Below are 27,026 nucleotides of genomic sequence, written 5' to 3'. Positions count from 1 at the left end.
GTACTTTCCTATATACTAGATAATTTACTAATTATGTTTACTTATTACTTATTTACTTATTATGTTAAATGGTGTGCCTAGAGCATTTGACACCCAGAATGGATAACTTTTTAGCACTCTACTGCCTAGATGATGACATTATTTTCATAAAATTTCCACAAATGAAATCGTTCATTTATTATATAGATAGTAAACTCTTTTATTGAGCTTCATTATTATAATCATGGCAGTAAAATAAATAAGAAAAGGGAAATACACACTACAAGACAGGAAAAAAGCACAACGCTTTAGGTAATTGTTTTTACATCTTGTTAACTTCTGAACCTTGATTCTTTGCTTAGAGGCTGATATTTTATGTAATTAATCACCCACAAACTAACAAGTGATTAAAAAACCTGAATCTCTCAACGGTACAGTTTAGGCAACTAATGATAAAATTACTGTTTTATTTCCTTTTTTTGTTCTTTAGTTTGAAACATTAAATAATTTTAAAATAATGTTAAGAATACTGTTCAAGTTTAGCAAAATATTTTGAGTGTGAACTAAAATTTGCACTTAAACAAAAATGTTCCATCTTGTGCTTGCACTCTTGTCTCATTTAAGTTTAAATTTTAAAATTAAAATTAAAATTTTAAATTTTAAACACAGGTCACCTGGGTGGCTCAGTTGGTTAAGCAACTGCCTTCGGCTTAGGTCATGATCCCGGAGTCCCAGAGTCAAGTCTCAAATTGGGATTCCAGCTCCAAGGGGAGTCTGCTTCGCTCTCTGACCTCCCTCTTATGCTTTCTCTGTCTCTCTCTCAAATAAATAAATAAAATCTTTTTAAAAATAAATAAATAAAATTTTAAACGCAAATATAAATACCAACAGGTCCCAGCATTGGACAAATGACAGCATTGGAGTAACTCCAATCTGTTTGCATTTATAATCCCTATGCTATCATTGTTTGTTTTGAATCTAGTTGAAATGTAGAATGTAGTACTGCAGGGTTGAAGTGAACTTTGTCCTAAGAAGGGGTTGGAGACAAGAATTTTGCATTGAGCAAACGATGTCAAATCTTTGTGAGCTATTCTTGAAAAAGATGTATGTGGTTAAGTGTGCAATATATGTGGGCCAACATTATAATTAGGAATTTCCCAAATGAATGTGTGAAAAGCAAAGTTTATTAAAGAATAAATACTAAAAGTCCGATAATTTGAAGCTTATATATGTTTTATTCAAACTTAGTAACTATAGTGGTTGTTTAGAACTAAGACCAAAAAAAGACTTTTACAGGGAGGGGTAGTTCATCAGTGACATTGGTTAAAATTGTGGGCACATGGTGGTAGTAAAAATCAGATTGCTTGTTAGTCAGTTTGACTATTGTATATAAATTCTTGACACAGCATTCCCTTATTGCCTGAACCAGGGTTCATTGCTCTCAACATCCCACCCTTAGAATGCCACTAATTATATTTGTTTACTGTAGTCTTTACTGTATGCTTGCCCTGCATCCCATCCCCCATTAGTTCCATGAGGGCAGCTAATAATTTTGTTCAGTTATGTTTCCCATCTAAAAAATGCTTGGAGTCTAGTAGTGCTTAATAAATATTTGTTGAATGAATGAAGCTCAAGGTCAGGGACATTCCTTTCTATGTTTTATTTTTCTCCTTTCCCAAATATTTATAAAATAAATCACTATATAGTGGGTTCTTTATTAATGTTAGCTGACTGAAATGCTTGATATGTGGTGTCTAATCTCTACAGAAGAATTTAGAATTTTGATTGTTGCTGCTGTTAACAAATTGCTACAAACTTAGTGGCTTAAAACAACTCAGACTTATAGCTTATAGTTCTGCAGTCAGAAGCCTGAAATACATCTTAATAAGGCTAAAATCAAGGTGTCAGTAGGGATTCTTTCCTTCTGGAGGCTCTAGGAGAGTATGTTTCTGCCTTTTCCAACCTCTAGAGGCTGCTTGAATTCCTAGCCTTGTACTAATACCATCCATCTTCAAAGCAGTCAGATTTCCTACTCTGATTCTTCTGCTTCCCTCTTTCCCTTGTAAGAACCTTGTGATTATACTGGGCTTACCTGGATAATCCAGGCTACTCTCCCATCTCAAGATCTTTAACCTGAATTACCTCTGCAAAATTTCCTTTGCCATGTAAGATATATCCACGTGTTCCAGGGATTAGGACATGGAAATCTTTGAGGGACCATTATTCTGCCTGCCTCAGTATCTTGCCAATACTAAATGTTCCTATCCATGAACAAAATATCTTTCTCCATATATTTATGTGTTTTTAAATTTCTGTCAGTTTTCAGTGTGCAGATCTTTTTCACTTTTTTGTCATATCCCTAAATATTTCATATTTTTGATGCTGTTATAAATGTTGATATTTTTAAAATTTCAAACTCTAATTGTTTTTTTCTAGTTTGTATAAATTTAGTTTTATTCTAAGAAAATCAATTAGATTTTCTACATAAATGATCATGTTGTCTGAATTTAAGACTGTTTTAATTCATTCTTTTATTTCTTCTTCTTGCCTGATTACAAAAGTTAGAACCTCCAGGATAATGTTGATAGGAGTGGTAAGAGCTAACATTATTGTCTTATTCTTTATCTTAGAAAGCTTTCCATCTTTCCTGCTAACTGTAGGTTTTTCATAGATGCCCTTCATCAGCTCAAGGAAGTTCCTTCTATTCCTGGTTTGCTGAGTTTGTAAATAAGGAGTGGATGTTGGTTTGTGTCAAAGGCTTTTTCTATATATTTCTCACTATTGAGGTGATTATATGGTTTTTCTTTTTAGTTTATTAAGATAGTGAATTATATTCAGTTCAAAATACTTCTAATTTCTCTTTTACCTTATTTACCCATAGGTTATTTCGAAGTGTGTTACTTAGTTTCAAAATATTTGGGGAGGTTTTTTTTTTCAGAGATCTGTCTGTTACTGATTTCTAATTTAATGTTAGCTTTGATAGAACATACTTAACATGTACTAAGCCTTGTTTTATGGCCCAGAATTTTGTCTGTCTTGGTAAATGCTCTGTATATACTAGAGGGGAATGTGTATTTTGCTGGTATTGGTTAAAGTGTTTTATAAACGTCCATGAGATTATGTTGGTTGATACTGTTCTTCAAATCTACTATTATTTACTGATTTTCCATGTACTTGTTCTGTCAGTTATTGAGAGAGGGGTATTGACAGCTCTGACTATAATTGTGGATTTATATATTTCCTCCTGCTGTTCTATCAGTTATTGCTTCATGTATTTTTAAGCTCTGTCCTTGGGAACATAAATGTTTAGGATAGTTATGTGTCTTGATTAACCTACCCCTTTATCACTATGAAATGACCATCTTTATATCTTTTTGATATTTTTGCTTAATGTTAATATATATACGCCAACATTCTTTGACTGGTATTCTCATGGTATATGTTTTTCCCACTCTTTTGTTTTTAACCTGTTTATATTTTTATATTTAAAATGCATTTCTTGGGGCGCCTGGGTGGCTCAGTGGGTTAAAGCCTCTGTCTTCAGCTCAGGTCATGATCCCAGGGTCCTGGGATCGAGCCCCATATCAGGCTCTCTGCTCAGCAGGGAGCCTGCTTCCTCCTCTCTCTCTCTCTCTGCCTGCCTCTCTGCCTGCTTGTGATCTCTAACTGTCAAATAAATAAATAAAATCTTTTTAAAAAATAAATAAATAAAATGCATTTCTTGGGGTGCCTCGGTGGCTCAGTGGGTTAAAGCCTCTGCCTTCGGCTCAGATATTAATCTTGCTCTGTTTCTTCCCTATGTGAGTAGAGTGCTGTTCCATTCAGTGCTTGACTGTTGTGTTTTCCACAGTGACTCCAATACCAAAATGCAGTGGGCAGGAATGCTTGGATTTCTACTCCTGGTGATAGGCAACAGATGTCACTTGCTCAAGACTTTGTAAATATTGAATGAATAAATGTATGAATGGGAAGGTTTGGACTTCAAGTTAGGGGCTGTTGATTTTGAAATGACTGTTGGGCCTTTAAGTGAAGATCACAAGTAGGCAATTAGAAGTAGCAGTTTGGAGAGCAGGGGAGAAGTCTCCTGGGATTCTCATGGAAGTCATTAGTTACCACTTGAAAAAATTACAAAATAATTTGGAAGGAATTGGTGTCTCCATAATGAGTGTTTCTAGCCAACAAAAGACATAGACAAAAATGTTCATAACAGCATTATTTGTGCTCAACCTAAACTAGAAAACGATATTCATCAACAAAAGAATGAAATAATAAATTGTGGTATCATTGTAGAGTGGTATTCTGTAGTACTGAAAACAAATGAACTTAAGTATGTGCAACAACACTGATGAAGACTGACGGAAAATAATTCTTTCTATATGATTCCATTCATACAAATAGGGCTAAACTATGGTGTTAGAAATATGGCTACCTTAGGGGGAGGAGGGAGCAGGTAGTGGTTGGGAGACAGCACTAGGGTACCTTCTGGAAGGCTGGCAGTGTTTTCTGTTTCTTCACCTGCGTGGTGATTATTATACGTTTGTTTTATCATCATTCATTAATTTATACATTTAACTGTTGGATACTTTGGGGGATATTTTTGGCATATATAGTACCTTTGTAAAAAATAAGCTGTCATGTTGAAAAATTGCCTCTCAAAGAATTGGTTGACCAGGCTCTAGTTTTGAAAGCTGTACTTGACTCCTAGCTGTCTTTGTGATTTTAAGTGGTCATGAGGCATTCAAGATAAACCATTTAAACTGTGGCTGGAAGAGTATCATACAAATAACTGAGTTCCTAATCCTGGAAAAGAGACGGAGCAATAACCACCAAAGTGCAGAGTTTAGCATACCTTCCTTGACATCTAAAATACCATTTGGGGGGTGCCTGCGTGGCTCAGTGCATTAAAGCCTCTGCCTTTGGCTCAGGTCATGATCCCAGAGTCCTGGGATCGAGCCCCACGTCAGGCTCTCTGCTCAGCGGGGAGTCTGCTTCCTCCTCTCTCTTTGCCTGCCTCTCTGCCTACCTGCAATCTCTGTCTGTCAAATAGGTTAATAGAATCTTAAAAAAATTTTTTTTTTAAATACCATTTGTTTTTTTTTTAAAGGTTGGAATTTAAAGTGAATTAGAGAAATCTCAGTAGGAACTCCTTAAGTTTAAATATAGCATTAAAGCTGTATTCCCCACAGATGAAACTATGAAAACATTATTTCTCAAAAGAATGTAGTAACCTTATAAAGATAGATTTCAGTTAGGTATGTATTCATTGTTTTGAGCTTTGAGCATTGAGGTAAATCCATAATTTCATTTTAATATTTATACAAGGATGTTTATCTTTCAGTATATTAAAGCTACCTATATATACAAGGTAGTCACTTAAGACCCAAATCCCAGTTTTCTATACCTATGAATCATGTCCTATTTGATATTTTGATTTCATTGCCTCAACTCCCCTCTGAAACTATAGGCCAAATCTAGCGGGAAAAATATAATGAGAATAAATGCAAGATCTTACATTTAGGTTTGGATTAAGAATGTGAAGGAATGATTTACCAACATAAGTGATAAAGTTTCAAGAGGTTTTACTGATACCAGATCATTCTTCAAATGGGACTACCCCCTCAAAAGGTTAATGTCATTGTAGGCTGTACTGCGTAATTGGAGATAGACCACACCCAGGACATTTCGGTCAGTTTGGGGCACCATATTTTAAGAGTGACATTGAGGGGTGCCTGGGTGGCTCAGTGGGTTAAAGCCTCTGCCTTCAGTCATGTCATGATCTCAGGGTCCTGGGATCGAGCCCCGCATCGGGCTCTCTGCTCAGTGGTGAGCCTGCTTCCTCCTCTTTCCCTCTCTGCCTGCCTCTCTGCCTGGTTGTGATCTCTGTCAAATAAATAAATAAAATCTTTAAAAAAAAAAAAAAAGAGTGACATTGACAAATTAAAGCTCATCCAAAGGAAAGCACCGGGTTTTGAGATGTTGTAAAAATGGATTTATATGACTGAAGAAACTAGTCTCTGAAGTCTCACAGCAACCCTGTAAGGCATTATCCCTATTTTAAGAAAGGAAACAGGCTCAAAGATAACTAATAACTTATTAATATGTTACTGAAAAGTGGTTAGCTCAGGGCCCACAATTCTTTATTTTTAAATTAGTATCCTCTTCATTTCCAAATACTTAATTTAGTAATATTTTTTAAAAGCTGGCTGTTAGCCCCTATAAAGGAGAAACTTGAAAGTATAAGTGGATGGTTACAGATTAAATGGAAGGAAAGGGAACATTCTGAGTTGGAAGATCAGTGTGAAAAGATATACATTTACTAGTATTACAGAAATGTATTGTTTTACCCGCATTTCTCTCACTCTCTTCTTTTCCAAGGTTTTTGACTCCAGTGAAGAATCTGGGTATCTTGTTCTCACCATCGTTATATCAGGTCATTTCTTCATTTCCCAAGGACAGACACTGCTGGTAGGTTTTATGCATACAGTTTTATATGCAAATATATTTCTTTATCTTTGTAGCTTTACATTAATTTTTGTACCCTCAAGCTTCTTCAGGGCTGCAGAAATTCATCATGTTCAACAAAGTAAGCATTTATCAATGTTCTGTAGCAGAGGGAAATACAACAATATACTGAATATTGCCTGGCCGAAAGGGGTTTATGGTTCTGTTTTGGGAGCCAAAGTGGATCAAAGGATTGAGATTAACCAGTATTAGAAAGGATTCTTAACTGGGGAAATTGGGTTGAGACAGGCTAAATTTATGGAGAAATGTGTGGAGGGTTTTTCAGAGAAGGTAAAGAACATAAGCAGAGGGATAGATCTGAAGAAGTAGCTAGAAGAAAACTTGAAGCGTGCTATTATTAACTTCCATAGCCCTCTATAAAACTAATTTTATAAAGGTCCATTTGTCCTTTAATCTGAGCATATACACACATATTGTAGGAAATTTTTGAAATGAAGAAGTAAATAAAGGAGAAAATAATAGTCATTTTGCTTGAAAGTTTGGGTTTGAATTGGTATTTAGAAACAAAATGAAAAAACAATGCAACTTACAGTCCAAGAATTGTAAAAGAAAGAAATAGAAGGGAAGAGTATTATATCCTTTTCCTGTGAGTGATATCTGTATACAAATTCATACAAATATTTACTGAATATCAACAGAGGCATAATTTATTCACATAACAGATATTTATTGAATAATTATTATGTGCTAGGCATCCTAGATGCTAGGGATATAGCAGTAAACAGCAGAGATATAAATCTATCATTGTGGAATGTCATTCTTGTGGGGAAAGACATCATGAACAAATAGGTCAAATATATTTAAAAGATATGAATTTTTGGTGAATCCCTTACACATTTTGTTAGGATGGCAGCATCCCATAGTTGTACATTGCGATGATTCATCTCTCCATGGAGTGTCTTCAAGGTCCTCTTTGTTTTCCTTGTGATTTTTAAAACTGCAGCAATGGTTGTATCATTTTTGCTTTATTTGCCCAGTTAGGGCTTGTATTAGTTGCAGAGGATAAGATATTTTCTTCAGCTTCAAATGAAGAATATTCCAGATGGTGGACTGGGGCTGCCTAGCCCACAGCTAGTTCTCCTCTGTCAGTATTGTGAGTCTTTGCTGAATGATGACATTAAGGCAATTTGGCTTCCTTACACAGGGGGCCACCTTGTGCTTTGTCTGTTTCATCTGTTTGTATCAGTGGTAAATGTTGTTACAAACTGATAGAAGTTTCTTTGTATCATACATGAAATGATTTTTGCAATGCAGTTACAAAACTAAGTTTATCAAATTCCACACCCACTACTGAGAAATACAAAGGTAACTCTACAATTTGTTGCCTGTTGCATATACCTATATACCTTATATATTGGATAATACATTAAAAAAATTCTAAGTAGGGTCCATACCCAGTATGGGGCTTAAACTCATGACCCTGAGATCAGGAGTCTTGTGTTGTACTGACTGAACCAGCAAGGCGCCCCTACTGGATAATACTTTTAAAAAAATCTTTATTAAGCGCTTTTTAAAACTCAGTTTTATTGAGGTGTAATTTACATAAACTCAGTAATTTTTAGTGTTCAATTTGATGTGTTTTGTTTTTGAGAGAGAGAGTGCCCACATGCACTCAAGCGGGGAGGGGAGGGGCAGAGGGAGAGAGAGAGAATCTTAAGCAGGCTCCACGACCAGCACGGACGGAGTCTGATGCAGGGCTCAGTCTCACAATCCTGAGGTCATGACCTGAGCTAGAATCAAGAGTTTGATGCTTAACCAACTGAGCTAGCTACCCAGGCACCCCTGGTGTGTTTTGATAAATGAATATAGTTGTGTAACCATTGCTAAAATCATGATGTAGAACATTCCAATTAACCCTGATAGTTTCCTTGTACCACTCTGTAGGCAGTCTCCTCTGTCTACTCTTGGAGATCTGCTTTTTCTTGCTATTGTTTTCCTTATCTAAAATTTCATGTAAATGAAATCCTAGGATATGTAGTCTTTTGTATCTGGCTTTTCCACTTAGCAAAATGCTTTTGAATTCATCCATATTTGTTCCTTTTCATTACTGAATAGTATTCACTTATCTGTGTAAACCACATTAGCTTATCCATTCACCTTTTGATAGACATTTGGGTTTTTTCTTTTTTGTTGTTGTTGTTACTATGAGTGATGCTGGGATAACCATTTGTATAAAGCCTTTGCATGAATGTATGTTTTCATTTTTCTTTGATAAATTCCCAGAGAGAAACTGTCACTGAGTCACGTGGTACATCTGTGTTATAAGAAACTACACAGCTGGTTTTCAAAGTGGCATTCCAACAGTGGGTGTGAGGGATCCTGTTGTTCCATGTCCTTACCAACACTTGGTATTGTCCTTCTTCTTAAGTTTAACTCTCCTAATGGATGTCTAGTGATATCTCATGGTAACTTGCATTCCCATAGTGATTAGTGACATTGAACAACTTTCTGTGTGTTGACAGGTATACCTTAGAGGTATTGCAGGTTAAAACCTGCAATATGTTATTAGGCCATATAATAAAATGAATATCACAGTATGGTGAATCAAATGCATGTTTTGGTTCCCAGTGTATGTATAAGTTAAGTTTACCCTACACTGTAGTCTATCAAGTGTGCCATAGCGTTATGTTTAAAAAAAAAAAAAAGTGTACATACCTTAATTAAGTAGTACTCTATGTCTAAAAAATGTTTACCACCATCTGAGTCTTCAGTGAGTCATCATCTTTTTGCTAGTTGGGGGCAGGGTAGGGGGATTGGTCCTTGCCTCGACAATGCTGCCTGCTGACATATCTGGGTGGTAATTGCTGAAGCTTGGGATGGCTGTGGCAATTTCTTAAAATAAGACAGTAGTGAGGGGCACCTGGGTGGTTCAGTCGGTTAAGTGGCTGCCTTCAGCTCAGGTCATGATCCCAGGATCCTGGGTTCGAGTCCCACATCAGGCTCCCTGCTCAGTGGAGAGCCTGCTTCTCCCTCTCCCCCTGCCTGCCGCTCTGCCTACTTGTGCTCTTTCTCTCTCTGTCAAATAAATAAATAAAGTCTAAAAAAAAAAAAAAGACAGCAGTGAACTTAGCTGCATTGATGGACTCTTCCTTTTACCAACAACTTCTCTGCAGCATGTAATGCTGTCAAGATTGTCGCAATTCAGTCCCATCTTCAGGCTCCACTTCTTCTTTTTTTTTTTTTTTAAGATTTTATTTATTTATCGGGGGGGGGGAGAGCAAGCACAGGCAGACAGAATGGCAGGCAGAGGCAGAGGGAGAAGCAGGCTCCCCGCAGAACAAGGAGCCTGATGTGGGACTCGATCCCAGGATGCTGGGATCATGACCTGAGCCGAAGGCAGCTGCTCAACCAACTGAGCCACCCAGGCGTCCCTCAGGCTCCACTTCTAATTCTAGTTTTCTTGCTGTTTCCACCACAGCTACAGTTACTTCCTCCACTCAAGTCTGGAACCCCTCAAAGTCCTCCATGTTGACTGGAATCCACTTCTTCCAAACTCCTGTTAATGCTGATGTTTTATCTCTTCCCCTGAATCAGAAACATCGGAATGGTACCTAGAATGGTTAATTCTTTCCAGAAGGTTTTTAATTTACTTTGCCCAGATCCATCAGAAGAATCTCTAGCTAAGGGAGCTATGGCCTTATGCAGTGTATTTCTTAAACAAAACTTGAAACTCAGAATGACTTCCTGATCCGTGGGCTACAGAATGGCTGTTGTGTTTGCAGGCATGAAAGCAACGTTCATCTCGTTATACGTTTCCATCAGAGATCTTGAGTGACCAGGTGTGTTGTCAGTGAGAAGTAATATTTTGAACGGAATCTCTCAGAGCAGTAGGTCTCAATAATGAGCTTAAAATATTTAGCAAACCATGTTGTAAAAAGATGTGCTGTCATCCAGACTTTGTTGTTCCATTTATAGAACCAGGCAAAGTAGCTTTACCAGAATTCTGAAGGGCCCTAGGATTTTTGGAATGGTAAATGAGCATTGACTTCAGCTTCAACTCATCAGGTGCATTAGCCTCTAACAGGAGAGCCAGCCTGTCCTTCGAAGCTTTGAGGCCAGGTGTGGACTTCTCTCTACCTGTGGAAGTCTGACATGGCATCAATATAAGGCTGTTTCATCTACCCTGAAAATCTGCTGTTTAATGTAGCCACCTTCATTATGATCTGCTTCATTATTGTCTGTTATAACCTGCTGCTTCACCTTGCATTTTCATGTTATGGAGATGGCTTCTTCCCTTACCCCTCCTGAGCTAAGCTGTGCTGGCTTCAGACTTTTCTTCAGCAGCTTCCTCACCTCACAGCCTTCACAGAATTGGAGAGAGTTAGGGCCTTGCTCTAGATTAGGCTTTGGCTAAAGGGAATGTCATGGTTGGTTTGATCTTCTATCCAGAGTGCTAAAACTTTCTCCATATCAGCAAGAAGACTTGCTTTTGAATCATTCATGTGTTCACTGGAGTAGGAATAACACTGTTAATTTCTTTCAAGAACTTTTCTTTTTCAGTCACCACCTGGCTGACTTGTTTGGTGCAAGAGACCTAGCTTTCAGCCTATCCCAGCTTTCATGGTGCCTTCCTCACTAAGCTTAATCAGTTCTAGCTTTTCATTCAGAGTGAGAGACGTGACTCTTTCACGTTGAACACTTGCAGGCAATTTCTTTCTTTCTTTCTTTCAGATTTTATTTATTTGTCAGAGAGAGAGAGAAACAGAGTGAGCACCGGCAACACACACAAGCGGGGGGGCGGGGAGGCGAGCAGCAGGCAGAGGGAGAAGCAGGCTCCCTGCTGAGCAAGGAGCCCGGTGTGGAACTCAATCCATGACCTGGGTTCATGACCTGAGCCGAAGGCAGATGCTTAACTGACTGAGCCACCCAGGTGCCCTTAGAGGCCATTTCACTGTGGGGTTATTACTTGGCCTAATTTTGATATTGTTATGTGTCAGGGAATAGGGAGACGCAAGGAGAGGGAGAGAGCTGGGGGAACTGCTGGTCAGCGGAGTAGTCAGACCACACAACATTTATTAGTTTGCTGTCTCAGATGGGTGTGGCTCCTGACTCCCCAGAGCAATTAGAGTAGTAGTATCAAAGATGACTGATCACAGATCACCCTAACAAATACAGTAATAATGAAATAATTTGAAATATTGTGAGAATTACCAAAACATGACACGAAGACATGAAGTGAGCAAATGCTATTGGAAAAGTGGCACCAGTAGATTTGCTTTGTACAGGATTGTCACAAAACTTATATTTGTAAAAACAACAGCATATGAGAAGCACAAAAGCTAAGTATTGCACAAAACAAAGTGCGATAAAATGACATATTCTTGTGTTTTCCTGTATTTGCTCTTCATATTTTTTTTTTAAGATTTTATTTATTTATTTGATTGAGATTACAAGTAGGCAGAGAGAGAGAGGAGGAAGCAGGCTCCCCGCTGAGCAGAGAGCCCGATGCGGGGCTCCATTCCAGGACCCTGAGATCATGACCTGAGCCGAATGCAGAGGCTTAACCACTGAGCCACCCAGGCACCCCAACTCTTCATATGTGTTACTAGTGTAGTGCCTGTTTATGTTTTTTAATCGTTTTTAATTGGAGTTGTCTTTTTATATTTGAATTTTAAGAGTTCTTCTGATTACAACTCTCTTATCAGTAGTATTTTCTGCAAATTTATCTCTCAGGGACGCCTGGGTGGCTCAGTTGGTTGAGCAGCTGCCTTCGGCTCAGGTCATGATCCCAGCGTCCTGGGATCAAGTCTCACATCGGGCTCCTTGCTCCTCGGGGAGCCTGCTTCTCCCTCTGACTCTGCCTTCCACTCTGTCTGCCTGTGCTCGCTCTCGCTCGCTCTCTCTCTGACAAAAAAATAAATAAAATCTTTAAAAAAAAAATTTCTCTCTCAGTCTGTGGCTTACCTTTTTGTTTCTTATCAGTCTTTTGAAGAGCAGAAGCCTAAAATTTTGATGAAGTACCTTTTTTTCCTTTATGATTCATACTTTTTTATCCTGTTTTAGAAATTATTGTCAACTCCAAGATTTCAAAAATATTTTTTCTGTTTTCTTCTGGAAATTTTGAAGTTTTAGCTCTTATATGTAGGCCTATAGTCCATTATGAATTTTTAGTATTATTTAATAACACTAATATTTATTATTTTGCATAGAGCCCCTTCTTCCCTTTGATTAAGGCAATGTGGTATTGAGAAAAATGACTATATTATGAAATATCATGGATCTTAAGGAATCTACTTCTGGAACCACTGAGTTAGTTTTTAATGTATGGTGAGAGTTAAGGGTCAGGGTTAATTTTTTTCAGATAGAATGATCCAGCACCATTTGTTAAAAACTCTAGCCTTTTTTCATTGATTTACCTTGGTACCTTTGGGAAAATCAATTTGGTATGTATGTGTGGGTGTATTTCTGGACTCTCTCTTCTGTTCTATTGACCTATACATCTGTCCTTACTCCAGGAAGAGACTGTCATGATTACTTCAGCTATGTTGTAATTTTTGAAGCAGGTAATATAATTTCTCCAAATTTGTTTTCTCAACGATGTTCTGGCTGTTTTAGGTTATTTGCATTTCCATATATATGTTAGAATCAGTTTTCCTACCCCAAAAAACCCTGCTGGGGTTTTGACTATGATTTCTTCAAATCTGTAAATCATTTGGGTAAAAATTGACATTTTAATATTGAGTCTTCTGACCTGTGACCATGTTATAATTATATTCATCATTCCATTTGCTTATATACTTTTCCTCAGCAATGTTTTGCGGTTTCCACAATAGACCTGGCACATATTTAACTAAATTTATTCACAAATACTTCATAATTCTTACGTTATTGTAAAAAGAATTTTATAAATCTCAATGTCTAATAGTTTGTTGCTAGTGTGTAGAAACACAACTTTTTCTCACATTCACTTTATATCCTGTGATGTTGCTGCACTCATTAGTTCTATAGTTTTTTAGATGTTTTTATAGAATTTTACATATAGATGATCTGTTGTCTGTGAATAGAGTTTTACATTCTTTTCAATCTATCTATTCTCCCCTGTCTCCCTTCCTTCTTTTCCCCCAGATGACACTGGCTAGGACATCCTTTACAATGTTGAATAAGAATGGTGAAAGTTGATATCGTTGCCTGATCCTGATCTTAGGGAAAAGCAGTCTCTTCACCAAAAAGTATAATGTTAGCACTGAGGTTTTTGTAGATACCCTTTACAAGACTGAGGAAGTTCCCTTCTATTCTAGTTTGCTGAGAATTTTAATCATGAATAGGAGTTGAATTTTGTTGAATGCTTTTTCTGCATCTACTGAGATGAATTTCCTTTTTTATTTCCAGTTATGTTGATGTAATACATATTTTAAAATATTCAGTTCTTATTGAATCTACCTTTATTGCAGGAGTATGTGATTTTTAAAATGATGTACATGTGATTAAAAATGATTAAAAATAAGAATGCATATTAAAAAATGTACCCCCTAAATTAAAGAGTAATTTTTTTCAGTTCATACAGTTTATTCACAGTATTTTCTAGGTTCCACAAGAACCAAGATACAGAAGAGCAAAATGCATTTGGAATCATAACACATCTTAATTACAATTTTATGTTGATATTACATTTACACACCCTCCCCTCTCATGTTAATCTGGGTTGTGATATATTTTTAGAATTTTTCCCATAAAAGGTAGGGAAAGGACAGCTATGGAAAGTTTTAGCCACTTCCGTTTTTATAAGAGAATCCAATTGTTGGCATGGATTGAAATGTGCTATATTTGTACTATCTTTGTGGAAGCTATACAAACCCCTAAAAAAGTCATTTATTTCAGAGAAATTGATGGCTAGGGCCTAGTAACAGTTCCCTCTGTGATATGTTTTGTAGAAATCCAAACAGGTCAACAAGGCTTTGGGCTTTTTGCTTGAACCTCGCAGCTATTTCAACATGATTCCTCTTAAACCTCATATTTCTCTGATTGTCTTCTCCTGTTGAGGCCCATGGGAACTTAATGTTTCAGATTAAATTTAGCTTGGTGTCCAGTAATACCATGGGTTTCCATTTTGCTTGTTCAGTTAGCACGTGCACTCATGTGATGATATCACTGCCAGAGGGTTCCACACGTACCCACCACTGGGCCATTCTCTTGCTATTTCCTGTGGAGGGTTAGTATGGCAAGAAGGCGGGGAGACTTTTGCTCCATCCTCGGTCTACCTTGTACTTGAGTGCAGCTGGTTTCCCCTTTCTGGACTTGGCATTTTAAGCAGAGTCTCCCTTGTCTATTTGGTCTTTTATTTTATTTTTTTATTTTTATTTTTAATTTTTACTTTTTTTTGTTTTGTTTTGGGCTTTTAAAATTTGTTTTTAATTGCCATAAATGCCATAAGACTTACCGTTTTGTCTCTTTTTAAGTGTATAGTCTACTGATATTAAGTACATTCATCTTATTGTGCAGCCTACGCTACGATCCATCTCCAGAGTCTTTTCACTTGCAAAACTGAAACTCTATACCCATTATACCCATTATACTCATTAAACAGTAGATCCCCACTTCCAGCCCAGCACCTGGCAACAACAATTCTACCTTCTGTCTCTGTGAATGTAACTACTGTAGGTATTGCATTCAAGCAGAATCATACAGTATTTGTCCTAAGGTTTATCTATTGAAACAGGTATCAGAATTTCCTTCCTTTTTAAACTGAATAATAGTCCATTGTTTGTATTTACCACATTTTGTTTATTCATTTATCTGTCACTAGACAAAGGTTTTTTCCAATTTTTGCTCACTGTGAGTAATAGTGCTTATGAACATGACCCTGCTTTCAATTTTGGGGGGTATATACCCAGAAGTGGGATTATTGGATCCTATACTTCTATCTCAATTTTTTGAGGAACTGCTGTACTTTTCTCCACAGTGGATGCACTATTTTATACTCCCACTACTAACACTGCACAAGGGTTCCAATTTCTCCACTAACACTTGTTAGTTTGTTGTTGTTTCTTTAGTTAAGGTATCACGGACATAACATTATATTAGTTTTAGGTGTAGAGCATAATCATTTGATATTTGTATACATCGCTAAATGATCATCACAACCATTACTTAATATGTCACCTTATATATATGTTGCATAAAACCCTTTTTCTTGTGATGAGAAACAAGATTTACTCTCTTAGCGCTATCAGATATGCAATACAGTATTATTAACTGTAGCTACCATGGTATACATCTCTGACTTATTTGTGTATTTATTTTGAAAATATTTATTTATTTATTTATTTGACAGAGAGAGAGAGAGAGAGAGAGAGGGAGCATGAGTGCGCTATCACAAGTAGGCCAAGAGGTAGGCAGAGAGAGGGGGAAGCAGGCTCCCTGCTGAGCAGAGAGCCTGATGCTGGCCTTGATCCCAGGACCCTGAGATCATGACCTGAGCCAAAGGCAGAGTCTTAACCCACTGAGCTACCCAGGTGCCCCTCCAGGACTTATTTATTTTGCAACTAGAATTTTGTACCTTTTACGGTCTTCATATCTCCTCCTCCCTCACCCTGGCCACTCCCAACAGTATCTACTTCTGGCAAACACCAGTCTGTTCTCTGTGTCAAATGAGCTTGTTTTTTTGGTTTTGGTTTTTAGATTCCATTCATCTACTGAATAGACACTTAAGGTTGTTTCCATATGTTGGCTATTATAAATAATGATGCAGTAAATATGAGTGCATGTATCTTTTCATTTTCCTCAGATCAAATAGCCAGAAGTAGAATTGCTGGATCACATGGTAGGTCTAGTTTTAATTTTTTGAGGATCCTCCACAGTGTTTTCCATGGAGACTATGTCAGTTTACATTCCCACCAGTAGTGCACAAAGGTTCCCTTTTCTTCATATGATTGCCAACACTGATAATCTCTTGTCTTTTTGTTAATTGCCATTTTAACAGATATAAGGTGATATTTCACTGTGGTTTTCATTTGCATGGTATAGGATCTTTTTAATGTGTTGTTGAATTTGGTTTGCTAATATTTTGTTGAAGATTTTTGCATGTGTTTTTATCATAGATGTGTTATTGGCTGATAATTTTCTTGTGGCATCCTTGTCTGATTTTGGTATCAGGGTAATGCTGGCCTCATAAAATGAGTTTAGAATCATTCCCTCTTCTTCTGTTTTTTTGGTTTTGTTTTTTGGAAGAACTTGAGAAGGATTGGTAGTAATTATTCTTTGAATGTTTGGTAGAATTCACCAGGGAAGGTGACTGCTCCTGGACTTACCTCTTTGGGGTGGTTTTGTGTATTGATTCAGTTTCTTTACTAGTAGTTGATCTGTTCAGATTTTCTCTTTCTTCATGATTCAATCTTAGTAGGTTGCATGTTTCTAAAAATTTATCCATTTCTTCTAGGTTGTCAAATTTGGTGACATATAATTGTTCATAGCAGGTTTGTGATTTTGTATTTCTCTGGCTTCAGTCATAAAGTCTCCTCTTTTATTTCTGATTTTATTTATTTGAGTCCTCTCTTTTTTCTTGGTGAATCTAGGTAAATGTTTGTCAATTTTGTACAACTTTTCAAAGAAGCAGCTCTTAGTTTCATTGATCTTTTCTGTTATTTTACCCTCTGTTTCTTTTTTTTTTCATAGTAGCCATCACAGTGGTTTTGAGGTTGTATCTCAGTGTGGGTTAATTTGCATTCACTAATTATTAGGGATGTTGAACATTTTTTCATGTGCTTTTTGACAAATTATCTTAGAGAAATATCTATTCAAGTCTTTGCATATTTTCTGATTAGATTTTCTTGTTGTTGAGTTGTAAGATTGAGAGCTTGTTGTTGTTACTGAAGTAAAACATTTCTCCAAACATGTAACACACACACAGTAGCTGATGAATTCAGCTTCTTTTATATTAAGTCTCATGTGATTTCCTTTTTCTCTCTTGTTTCTTTCAGCATGAGTAGGTATAGGCTGATACAGACTGAGCACTGTCAGCCCTTTTTAGAGTGGGAACATGGAAGAATGGCTTCTGTGGGGGACAGCATTCTGCACCTTGCTGTACCCTCACCCAGTCACCATTAAGTGTAAGATTGCTCCTGCCTCTGCTCAGCCCTACTTGTCTCCTCCCCTCCTGGTGCTGGAGCTCCTGATCAGAGTGCATTTATCCTTCACTGAGACATTGTCTGCTTTCTCTTTCTTAAACCCATTTTAAAATGTAAAGTTCATAACTCCTTTTGAGATATTATCTCTGAAGATAAAAAAATTCTATATGTAATTGTAAATGTATAAAAATCCACCTTTTATCAGCATCTCCCTTCTCAAACTAGAAGTTGCAGAAACCAAAATGCTAAAGATATCCAAATGGGGGAAATTATTTCCTAAGACTTTAGCCTCTCCTTTTTATCTCACTTAGTTCTGATCCAGCATGAGGGTCTTCACCTAAATAAAACTATATCTGAAACATAGGATCTAAATGGTCTTGAGACCATTTTAATTCTGTCTTCTTGGGAAACATCCTGGAAATAATGGAGTTCATTTTGTTTTGTTTTCCTTTTAACTTTTCATGCCCAGCCCAAATATTCTTCAAAAAGAAATTGTCTTACTATTTACGAGTGGAAATATATTCCTATTTAAGTGAACTCTGGAAACTGCAAACACTAACTTTAACCTTGTTAGTTTAAGAAATATTTGTTCAAATCACAGTCTCAGCTTAAGAATCTTCTGAGAGGAAAGTCTTAGTACAGAGTTTTAAAATCAAGTTATTCACCCAGTTAAATTCTTTAAATTAGAACCAGTCTTTTTCTTTGGCTACCTTTTCAAGAAGAGGCAAGGAAGACAGAATTCTTCATAAGTATATTATCACCCCCTTCCCACATTAAAAACCTTATGATCAGTTCTATCACTTTTTTGATCTTGTATCTCCCCTCCGGAGAGAATTGGGTTAGCAAGAGTTAAAGCATTTCCCTGCTTTATTTTTATACTCTCCCATATCTAAGTAAACTTTAGCACCTATGCAGTACTGGCTTGAAAAGTTGCTGACTACCCATCTAAGAGGCATGTGAAGGCCATCCTCCACCATACCTTCCCTATCTCCCTGTGCTGCCTTTAGGAACCTATGACCATCCCCACCTTCATTAGTGAGACATCCATGACTTACACATTGGACTCGCTTGCCTTTCTTCTCTTAAATTATCCATTGGACTCAACTTGTCAGTAGGTAAGAGAACAGTCTGTGGACTCCATTCTTATGACTACTACAGAAAAAACAACTCACACAGCAGCTGCAGTGTCATCTCCTCCCAGACTTCCTCAGGCAGCATTCCCTCACTTGCCTTCCCAACACTCCTTCCAGTTCCAAACTCGTTTAACAAGGGTAGTGGTGAGTCTGTGCCAATCTCACTTCTTATGCCAACGGATGCATTTCAGATGGGTGGAAGGAGAACGCATACTCATACACAGTGGAGTTACAGTTCTTGCTTAATTAGCAACGGAATAGAATCTTATTAGAAGTGAGGTAGCCACACATGACTGCAGTGGATACAGTGAGTCTCAATAGTGCCTCCCTCTCTCTCTTGTCTGATGACACTGGTTTTTTCCAGGCTCTAAAAAAAGGTCACTTTTTGCTAAGCCACAGCCTTTTATATGTGAGACTTAACCTTATCATTCCAGGTATCCAGAATGTATCAGTTTCTAATTAAGGGAATGTTAACAAGCATTGGATTCACCTCTCCATCTTTTCTATGATTGAAAGCTGTCATAGCTCAGGTATTTCTGCAGGCTTTCAGAATTCTAGAACAGTGTCTTTCACATTTTCTGGTGGGAAACTGGTGTTTTGTTGTTGGTAGTAATGGCATTATCTTTCTAGAGTAAGAATATTGAATCTTTGAATACATTTTGAAATCTTTTTTTTCTTGATTTGTCTTTGGCTTTTTTGAAAGTAATTTTAATTGGTGTATAACTTACAATAAAATGTACTCACTGAATTCATGGAGTTTTGATAAATATATACAACTGTATAAAGCAGCATCACAATCACGATATGGAACTTTTACCCCTCCAAATTCCCCCATGCCCACCCATCCCCAGGCAACCACTCTTCCTCTCTGCTTTCTGTCACTGCAGATTAGTTTTGCCTTTGCTAACCACTGATATAAATGGAATTCTATAGTTTGCACTCTTTTCTTGTCTGATTTCTTTTACACAGCTTAATGTTTTCAAGACTTGTCCCTGTTGTTGTGTGTGTCATGTTCTCTTTTATAGATGATTAGAATTTCATTTTATGAATGTGCCTTAATTTGCTTATCCATTCATCTGTTGATGGATATTTGGATTATTTCTACTCTAGGTCCATTATAACTGAAGCTGCTATGAACATTTGTATACAGGTGTTTATGTGAATGTAATGTAAACACTTGTTTATGTTTTAATATTTCTTGGGTGATACCTAGGAGTAGAATTGCTGGGTTGCATGGTAAATGAATACGTAGGATTATAAGAAACTATTAATTACACTGTTTTTCAAAGTAGTCATATGATTTTGCTTTCCTGTCAGCTCTGTTTGATAGTCCATGTTGCTCTACATTCTTGCTAACATTGGTATTGTGCCTTTTTAATAATTTTAGGCATTTTAGTGTCTGTGTAATGGTATGTCATTGTAGTTCACTTCTCATTCCTAAATTACTAATAAAACACATATGCTTGTTGTCCAGGTTAAGAAACAACATTTTGGAGCACCTGGATGGCTTAGTCAGAAGAGCACAGGACTCTTCATCTTGGGGTTGTGAGTTTGAGTCCCATGTTGGGTGTAGAGATTAAAATAAGTAAGTAGATAGATAGATAGATAGGTAGATAGAGGCACCTGGGTGGCTCAGTCATTAACTGTCTGCCTTCAGCTCAGGTTGTGATCCTGGGGTCCTGGGATTAGGTCTCACATCAGGCTCCCTGCTTGGCAAGGAGTCTACTTCTCCCTCTGCTTCTCCCTCCTGCCTGCTCATTCTCTCTCTCTCTGTGTCAAATAAATAAATAAAATCTTTAAAAATAAAAATATAAATAAAATATATTTAAATTTATACATAAACTTATATATTTAAATTTATGTAAAATCTATTTAAATTTATATATAAATATATAAATCTATTATATACAATATAATAAATATAAAATATATATAAATAAAAATAATAAATATTCTTTTAAAAAGGAAAACATTTTTGAAGTATAATTGACATATATTCTATATTAGTTTCAGGTATAGAATAAAATGATTCAATATTTGTACGTATTGTACAATATATAATCCCCAAATTAGTATGGTTGACATTCATTACTATGCAGAATTACAAAGATTTTTTTTCTCTTGTGATAAGGACTTAAGATCTACTCTTTAAACAACTTTCAAATATGCAATACCGTATTATTAACTGTAGTTCCCATGCTGTACCTTTCATCCCTGAGATTAACTTATTTTATAACTGAAAATTTGTGCCTAAGAAATAGAACATTTTGAAGCCCCCAAAACCTCTCATGTTCCCCTCCAGTCACTATTATGTATCACCTCCCTCCTGAAAGTTAGCCACCATCCTGACTCCTAAAAGTATAGATTAATTTTGCTTGTTTTTACACTTTATATAAAATGAATAAATACAAGACTCTTCTGTGCCTGGCTTCTTTCACTCATAATTATATTTATGAGGCTTGACCATGTTGTGTGAAATTATAGATTATCCATTCTTATTTTGTGAATATATGACAATTTACTTAATTTACTGTATTGTTTGATATTTGGGTAATTTCCAAATTTTAGCTATTACAAATAGTGCTGCTGTGAACATTCTAGTACATATTTTTGGGTGAACATTTGTATATATTTTGTTGAGCATATAGGTAGGAGTGGAATATGTGAGTTATAAGATAGCACTTCTCAAACATTAGTGTACCTATGCTACGTTATATGTACCATATATGTACCAATGTACCTATAACCTTGGCTCTTAGTAAATTGCTGATTGTGAATCAGCAGATTTTGGATGTGGTCTGAGATTTTATGTTTCTAACAAACTCCTAGGTTTGCTGTTGCAACTGATGATGCTGTTGTTACTGATCCCTGGACACACTCTGAGAGACATGCCTGTGTTCAGCTTTGGTAGATACTGCCGAAGAGTTTTCCAGAGTGATTATGCCCATTTTATATTCTTGTTAATAATGTATGAGAGTGCTCCACATTCTTGACAATACTTGGAATCTTCTCTTTATTTTGGCAATTTCGGTAGGTACGTAGTAATGTCTTATTGTGGTTTTAATTTCTATTTTTCTACTTAGTAATGAAATTATGTACTTTTCCTTATATTTATTGGTGGTCTGGATATCCTCTTTTGTGAATTGTATGTTGAAATCTCATTTTTTTACTGGGTTTTCATTGATGTTGTTTTTCCTTATGCTATTACAGTTCTTATTCTATTACATCTGTTCATCTCCTTATTCTTAATTTTTTTTCATTGAACTCCCTACTTATTTCTACCTTACTCTTTTGTTTTGTTTTTTGTTTTTTATTTTCAGCATAACCGTATTCATTGTTTTTGCACCACACCCAGTGCTCCATGCAATCTGTGCCCTCTCTAATACCTACCACCTGGTTCCCCCAACCTCCCACTACCCCCACTTCAAACCCCTCAGATTGTTTTATTTCTACCTTACTCTTAGCCAAACTTCAGTCTGCTACACAATATCTGATCTGTCATCTCAGTTTCAAAGAACGTGTTTTTTTTAAATTTTATTAAATTTCATACAAAGCAATTTTAATTAAAATTTACTTCTGTTTCCAAGGGTTTTTTCAAAACTGTATGCCCTTTTCTGTATCTTGAGTGTTTTTTTCCTTTTCCTTTTTTGCTGCAGAATGGTTTCATAGGCCCCGTACATGTTTTTTTCCTCCTCTTCCCCTCTTCCCATTCTTTTTCTCTTCTTCTTTCTCTTCCTCCTTCTCTACCTCTTTCTCCTCCTTTTTTCTATTTTATTCACCGTTATGCTGGGAGAAGTCTCATCCAGGGCCTGTGTGTGGATTCATTTGCAATAACCTTACTGTCCTTGGACACTAATAGATTTTCCTTTCAAATATTACAGAAGTGACCTGGTTGATAGAAATTTACATTTCTGTTCATATACCTGGAAGCCTGAGAGGAGTGGCTTGCGAGCCTGTCCCAGCAGGGAGTGATGTCTCTGTCTAATTTCTTCTATGAGGAATGAGACTCTTTCAGAGCTATGAGGCTAGCTTTTGGTAGCCACAAGGCCAGTTATATACTATATTTATTCATCCACCTTCCTAGTACCTCTGTCCACTGTTTCTGGGTGAAATTGCTAGATTTCCTAGACCATCATTTAGTACATTTCAGTGCATATCCTGCGGTACAGCTGTTTCCAGTGCTCTTGATTCCTAGATTTCACATGAAAGATTTCTTATTTTTTTCCTATGGTGCAGTCTTCCCCTAGCTCTTGCCCTTCTTCTTCTTCTTTTTAAATTAACATATAATTTATTATTTGTTTCAGGGGTACAGGTCTGTGAATCATCAGTCTTATAACAGCACTCACCATCACACATACCCTCCCCAGTGTCCATCACCCATCCACCCTATCCCTCCCACCCTAAACCCCTCCTGCAGCCCTCAGTTTGTTTCTTGAGATTAAAAGTCTCTTCTGGTCTGTCTCTTTCCCCAGTCCCATCTTGTTTCATTTTTCCTCCCTCCCCCCACAACCCCCCAGATTCCTCATATCAGAGAGATCATATGCTAATGATTGACTTACTTTGCTTACCATAACACCTGCTAGTTCCATCCCTGTAGTTGGAGATTTGCCCTTCTTATTAATGGCTATTTTTGCCAGTATCTCCTCTGCGTTCTCTCCAGCTCACAGCACTCCTTGTTCTCAGGAAGATAAGTCACTAGTTGGCTCTTGACATCTTTCTTCCACCCCAGATTTATCTTTCCATGTCTTTCAGAAAGTCTTCAACAGTTTTGACATAGGAATGGCATCCATTCCTAGTTTCTAGGATTGGTGTAGTTGTGTCTTATTTTAGATTTGTTTTGGAATTTTAATTGTGATGGCATGAAGGTGTTGAGTTTAATGTCTCTATTCAAGATGTTATCATCTATAAGTATAAAAACCTTTTAGATAATTTTTAATTTTTTCCCACTAACATACCTTGTTCCACCAAAATGTATATTTTTTCACCTTAGAGTAACAAACATAGAGTTAAAGTCTTGCTGCTTTCTGTCAGGTTTGGTTGTTCATGGTATCTCAGATGAAGTTATGTTAGCAATTAATTGGGTGATAATCTATCAGTGGACTGGAATATCCAAGTATAAGACAAGAACATTTTTGTACCCGAAAATACTTCACTGACTATAGTGGATCAGACAAATGAGGCCCTCTAAATGGGTGATTGTTGACCTAGGGCTGTGCTACTTTGTCATGGTAAGTGTTTTGTGATGAGTGAGTGTATATATCTAGCTTTATGATAAGGTAATGGCTCTGATAGGGAATGTAAGGGCTTATTTAGCCAGCTTTGCTTTTAAGACTATAATTATACTTTTGTTCTGTTGGACTTCAGTGGGGTCTTTGTATGTATTTCTTGTCCTTTCTTTAGGGACCAGTTCTTGACAATAATTTGTAAGAAAGCTTCTATTTTGTGTTTAGTCTGAAAAAATCTTAGGCATATGAAGCCAATAATACTGATCATTTCCTTTTTGTCTTTTATCTTTTTTTTCCCTTTAAAGTGAGTCGTAACTTTGGAATAATGATTTTGAAAAGAGATAGTAGCTACTCACAAAGAGTAACTTGACATTGGAAACCTAAATGCCTCCCCCCCACTTCATTTTTAAACATCTCGGAGTCAAATATATTTGCCAGATTTTATAGATTGTGTCTTTATTCTTAAAGTTCCCATTTAATTTATCAGACTTGTAGTTTGGAAGACTGAAGTGCCTCTTGGGGGCTGAATTCTGATTCTTATATTCTTATTTCGTATAGTGAAAGTTATCTCACCAGTTATCTGTGATATGTCTTATCACAGTGTCATGATGATATGTTTTATCATCAATGTCATGACTCAAAAACATTGTGAATACCCTAGTCTTAAAATGTTTTTAAAGAGCAAATAAGGGCACCTGGGTGGCTGAGTGGGTTGAAGCCTCTGCCTTCAGCTCGGCTTATGGTCTCAGGGTCCTGGGATAGAGCCCTGCATCGGCTCTCTGCCCGGCGGGGAGCCTGTTTCCCCTGCTCTCTCTGCCTGCCTCTGTGCCTACTTGTGCTCTCTCTCTCTGTCAAATAGATAAATAAAATCTTAAAAAGAGCAAATATAAAAAAAAATTCATCTCTTCCTATTTTTGACTGCAACAAATTAATTTTTGGTTTAATTTACATTCCTCTTTACTGTCTTATCAAATGATATGGCATGAGTTCAGTCACATGGCACTCAACCAGGCTTCTAGATTCCTTCTCTGGTTGCAAGGTTACAGAATTTAGAGTCTTTCTAAAAACACATTGTTGGTGTAAGATTTTTTCCCCTGCAGTATTCAAGCCTGCATGAATTTTGATTGGATCAGCTTTACTTGGGTTGTTTTAAAATAGTAAATCTTTTATTATTATTAGAGAAAAGCCCTTTTTCTTGTATCACTAATCATTAGCAAAGAGGAAATGAGCAATTTTGCTTTGATTTTTACTACTTAAACTCTTCTTTTTAAACCTTTAAAGTAATTTAATTCTTGTGAATATTTAGTTCTTCAGTGGAGCTTACTGAGGAGACAAAATTTATATACTTGTAACAAAGAAAGTGCAATTCCAAGTGATGTGGTTTAGATTATAACACTAACACCATTATTTCTTTTAAACTTGTTATTTGGAAATAATTTCAGACTTAACTTTCAGAATTAAGCATTCAGGAATACATTTTACCACATACATTTCACCCACCTTCTGCAATGATCAAAACCGGGAATTCTGGTCTGACACAATACCATTGACTTATCTGCACATTTTATTCTTATTTTACCAGTTGTTCACTGTCCTTTTGCTGGCCAGAATCTAATTTAGGATCCCACATTGCGTTTAGTTGTCGTGTCTCCTTGAGCTTCTTCAATCTGGGACACCTCCTCAGTTTTTGTTTTTCATGCGTGTCTTTGATGCATTAAGAGTATTGGCCAGTTATTTTGTAGAATGTCCTAGAAGAGAAAGATGTTCCGCCTTTCTCAGTTCATCATCTCAGGAGGTACGCTGTGCTGCTATGTCTCATTATTGGTGATGATTATCTTGATCACTCGCCTAAGGTGGTATCTGCCAGCTTTCTCCATTGTAGTTTTTCTTTTTATAATTGGGGAGATATTCTGACGTATGCAAGTTTCTGTTTCTCATTATACTCTTGTACACTAATTTTAGCATCCATCGATGATTCTTGCCAGCAACAATTATTGCTCTAGTGTTTGCCAAATGATGATTTTCTATTTCAATGATTCTTTGCACATTTATTAATTGGAAGGGTTGTCTCTTTCCCCATGTTTATTTATTTATTCAATTATTTGATTATATAGGTATAGACTCATGGATATTTACTTTATTCCATAGATCACTATCCACAAATCTATTATTTATTTTGGTACTAGCACCATTTTTATGTTAGAATATCATGGTTCTTTTTTTTTTTTTAAGATTTTATTTATTTATTTGACAAACAGAGATCACAAGTAGGCAGAGGCAGGCAGAGAGAGGAGGAAGCAGGCTCCATGCTGAGCAGAGAGCCCAATGCGGGGCTCGATCCCAGAACCCTGGGATCATGACCTGAGTTGAAGGCAGAGGCTTTAACCCATTGAGCTTCCCAGGCACCCCTGAATATCGTGATTCTTAAACTTTCTGGTGTGCCATGAAATTTGATGTTGGGCAAAATATTCACCTATTTTCACCTTCAGTGTGCTCAGTGTAAAATGGAAAGAATATCTGCTCTGCTATATATAAAATAGATTTGCAAACTCTAAAATGTGATACAAATTGTAACAATGTCGTTATTTTGTTTTAAATGTCTGTGGTTGTTCAGAGAACGAAAGCTATTTTTAGGGGTAGACTTGAGAGTTAATTCTTTTAGACTGTTCACTTATTTCAGTAGGGAGGACCAAGAATGAATGTGGAGAGAAATGGCTGATGAGATTAGAGGCAAAAGAAAGACAAAAGTAAATCATATAAATACAGAGCAGTACACATTCTCACATTCTGCTGCCTACAATAAATACTTCCTGAATTCCCTAGAATATTATGCAGTAGTAAATGTATTTGGCTGTTAGTTCTGAAAACTACCTTGTTTCATGTAGCAAAAATATGTTGCCAAATTAAATGTGGCTTATAAAAACAACATTAACTTAATTTTTTCTGTTGTTTGGTTTGGAAACATTATCTCTGGTGTACTTTATTAAGGGTGTGTGAAACACACAAAACTATAAGGTGTTGTGGATGTTACTGCTCTTGGCTTTCTTTCCAGTTTGCTTTGTGAGTCTTTTTTGGTACCTATGATAATACTGTGCATGGAAGTC

The 27,026-nt window shown here is 36.6% G+C and overlaps 1 protein-coding gene across 2 annotated transcripts in view; it reads left to right on the top strand.

Annotated features, from left to right (window-relative positions):
• The window catches only part of REC114 (REC114 meiotic recombination protein), a 121,161-nt gene that overhangs the window by 12,662 nt on the left and 81,473 nt on the right, over positions 1–27,026 (top strand). For both annotated transcript variants that reach the window (XM_032342516.1, XM_032342515.1), the window contains exon 2: positions 6,355–6,444. In XM_032342516.1, the coding sequence (XP_032198407.1) occupies positions 6,355–6,444 (90 nt within the window). The remainder of the gene's footprint in view (positions 1–6,354; positions 6,445–27,026) is intronic.

Source organism: Mustela erminea, chromosome 5 (genome assembly GCF_009829155.1).
Source record: "Mustela erminea isolate mMusErm1 chromosome 5, mMusErm1.Pri, whole genome shotgun sequence".
NCBI classification, from domain to species: Eukaryota; Metazoa; Chordata; class Mammalia; order Carnivora; family Mustelidae; genus Mustela; species Mustela erminea.
Note: the sequence above shows the minus strand (reverse complement) of the source record. Positions and strands in the feature narration are given on the sequence as shown.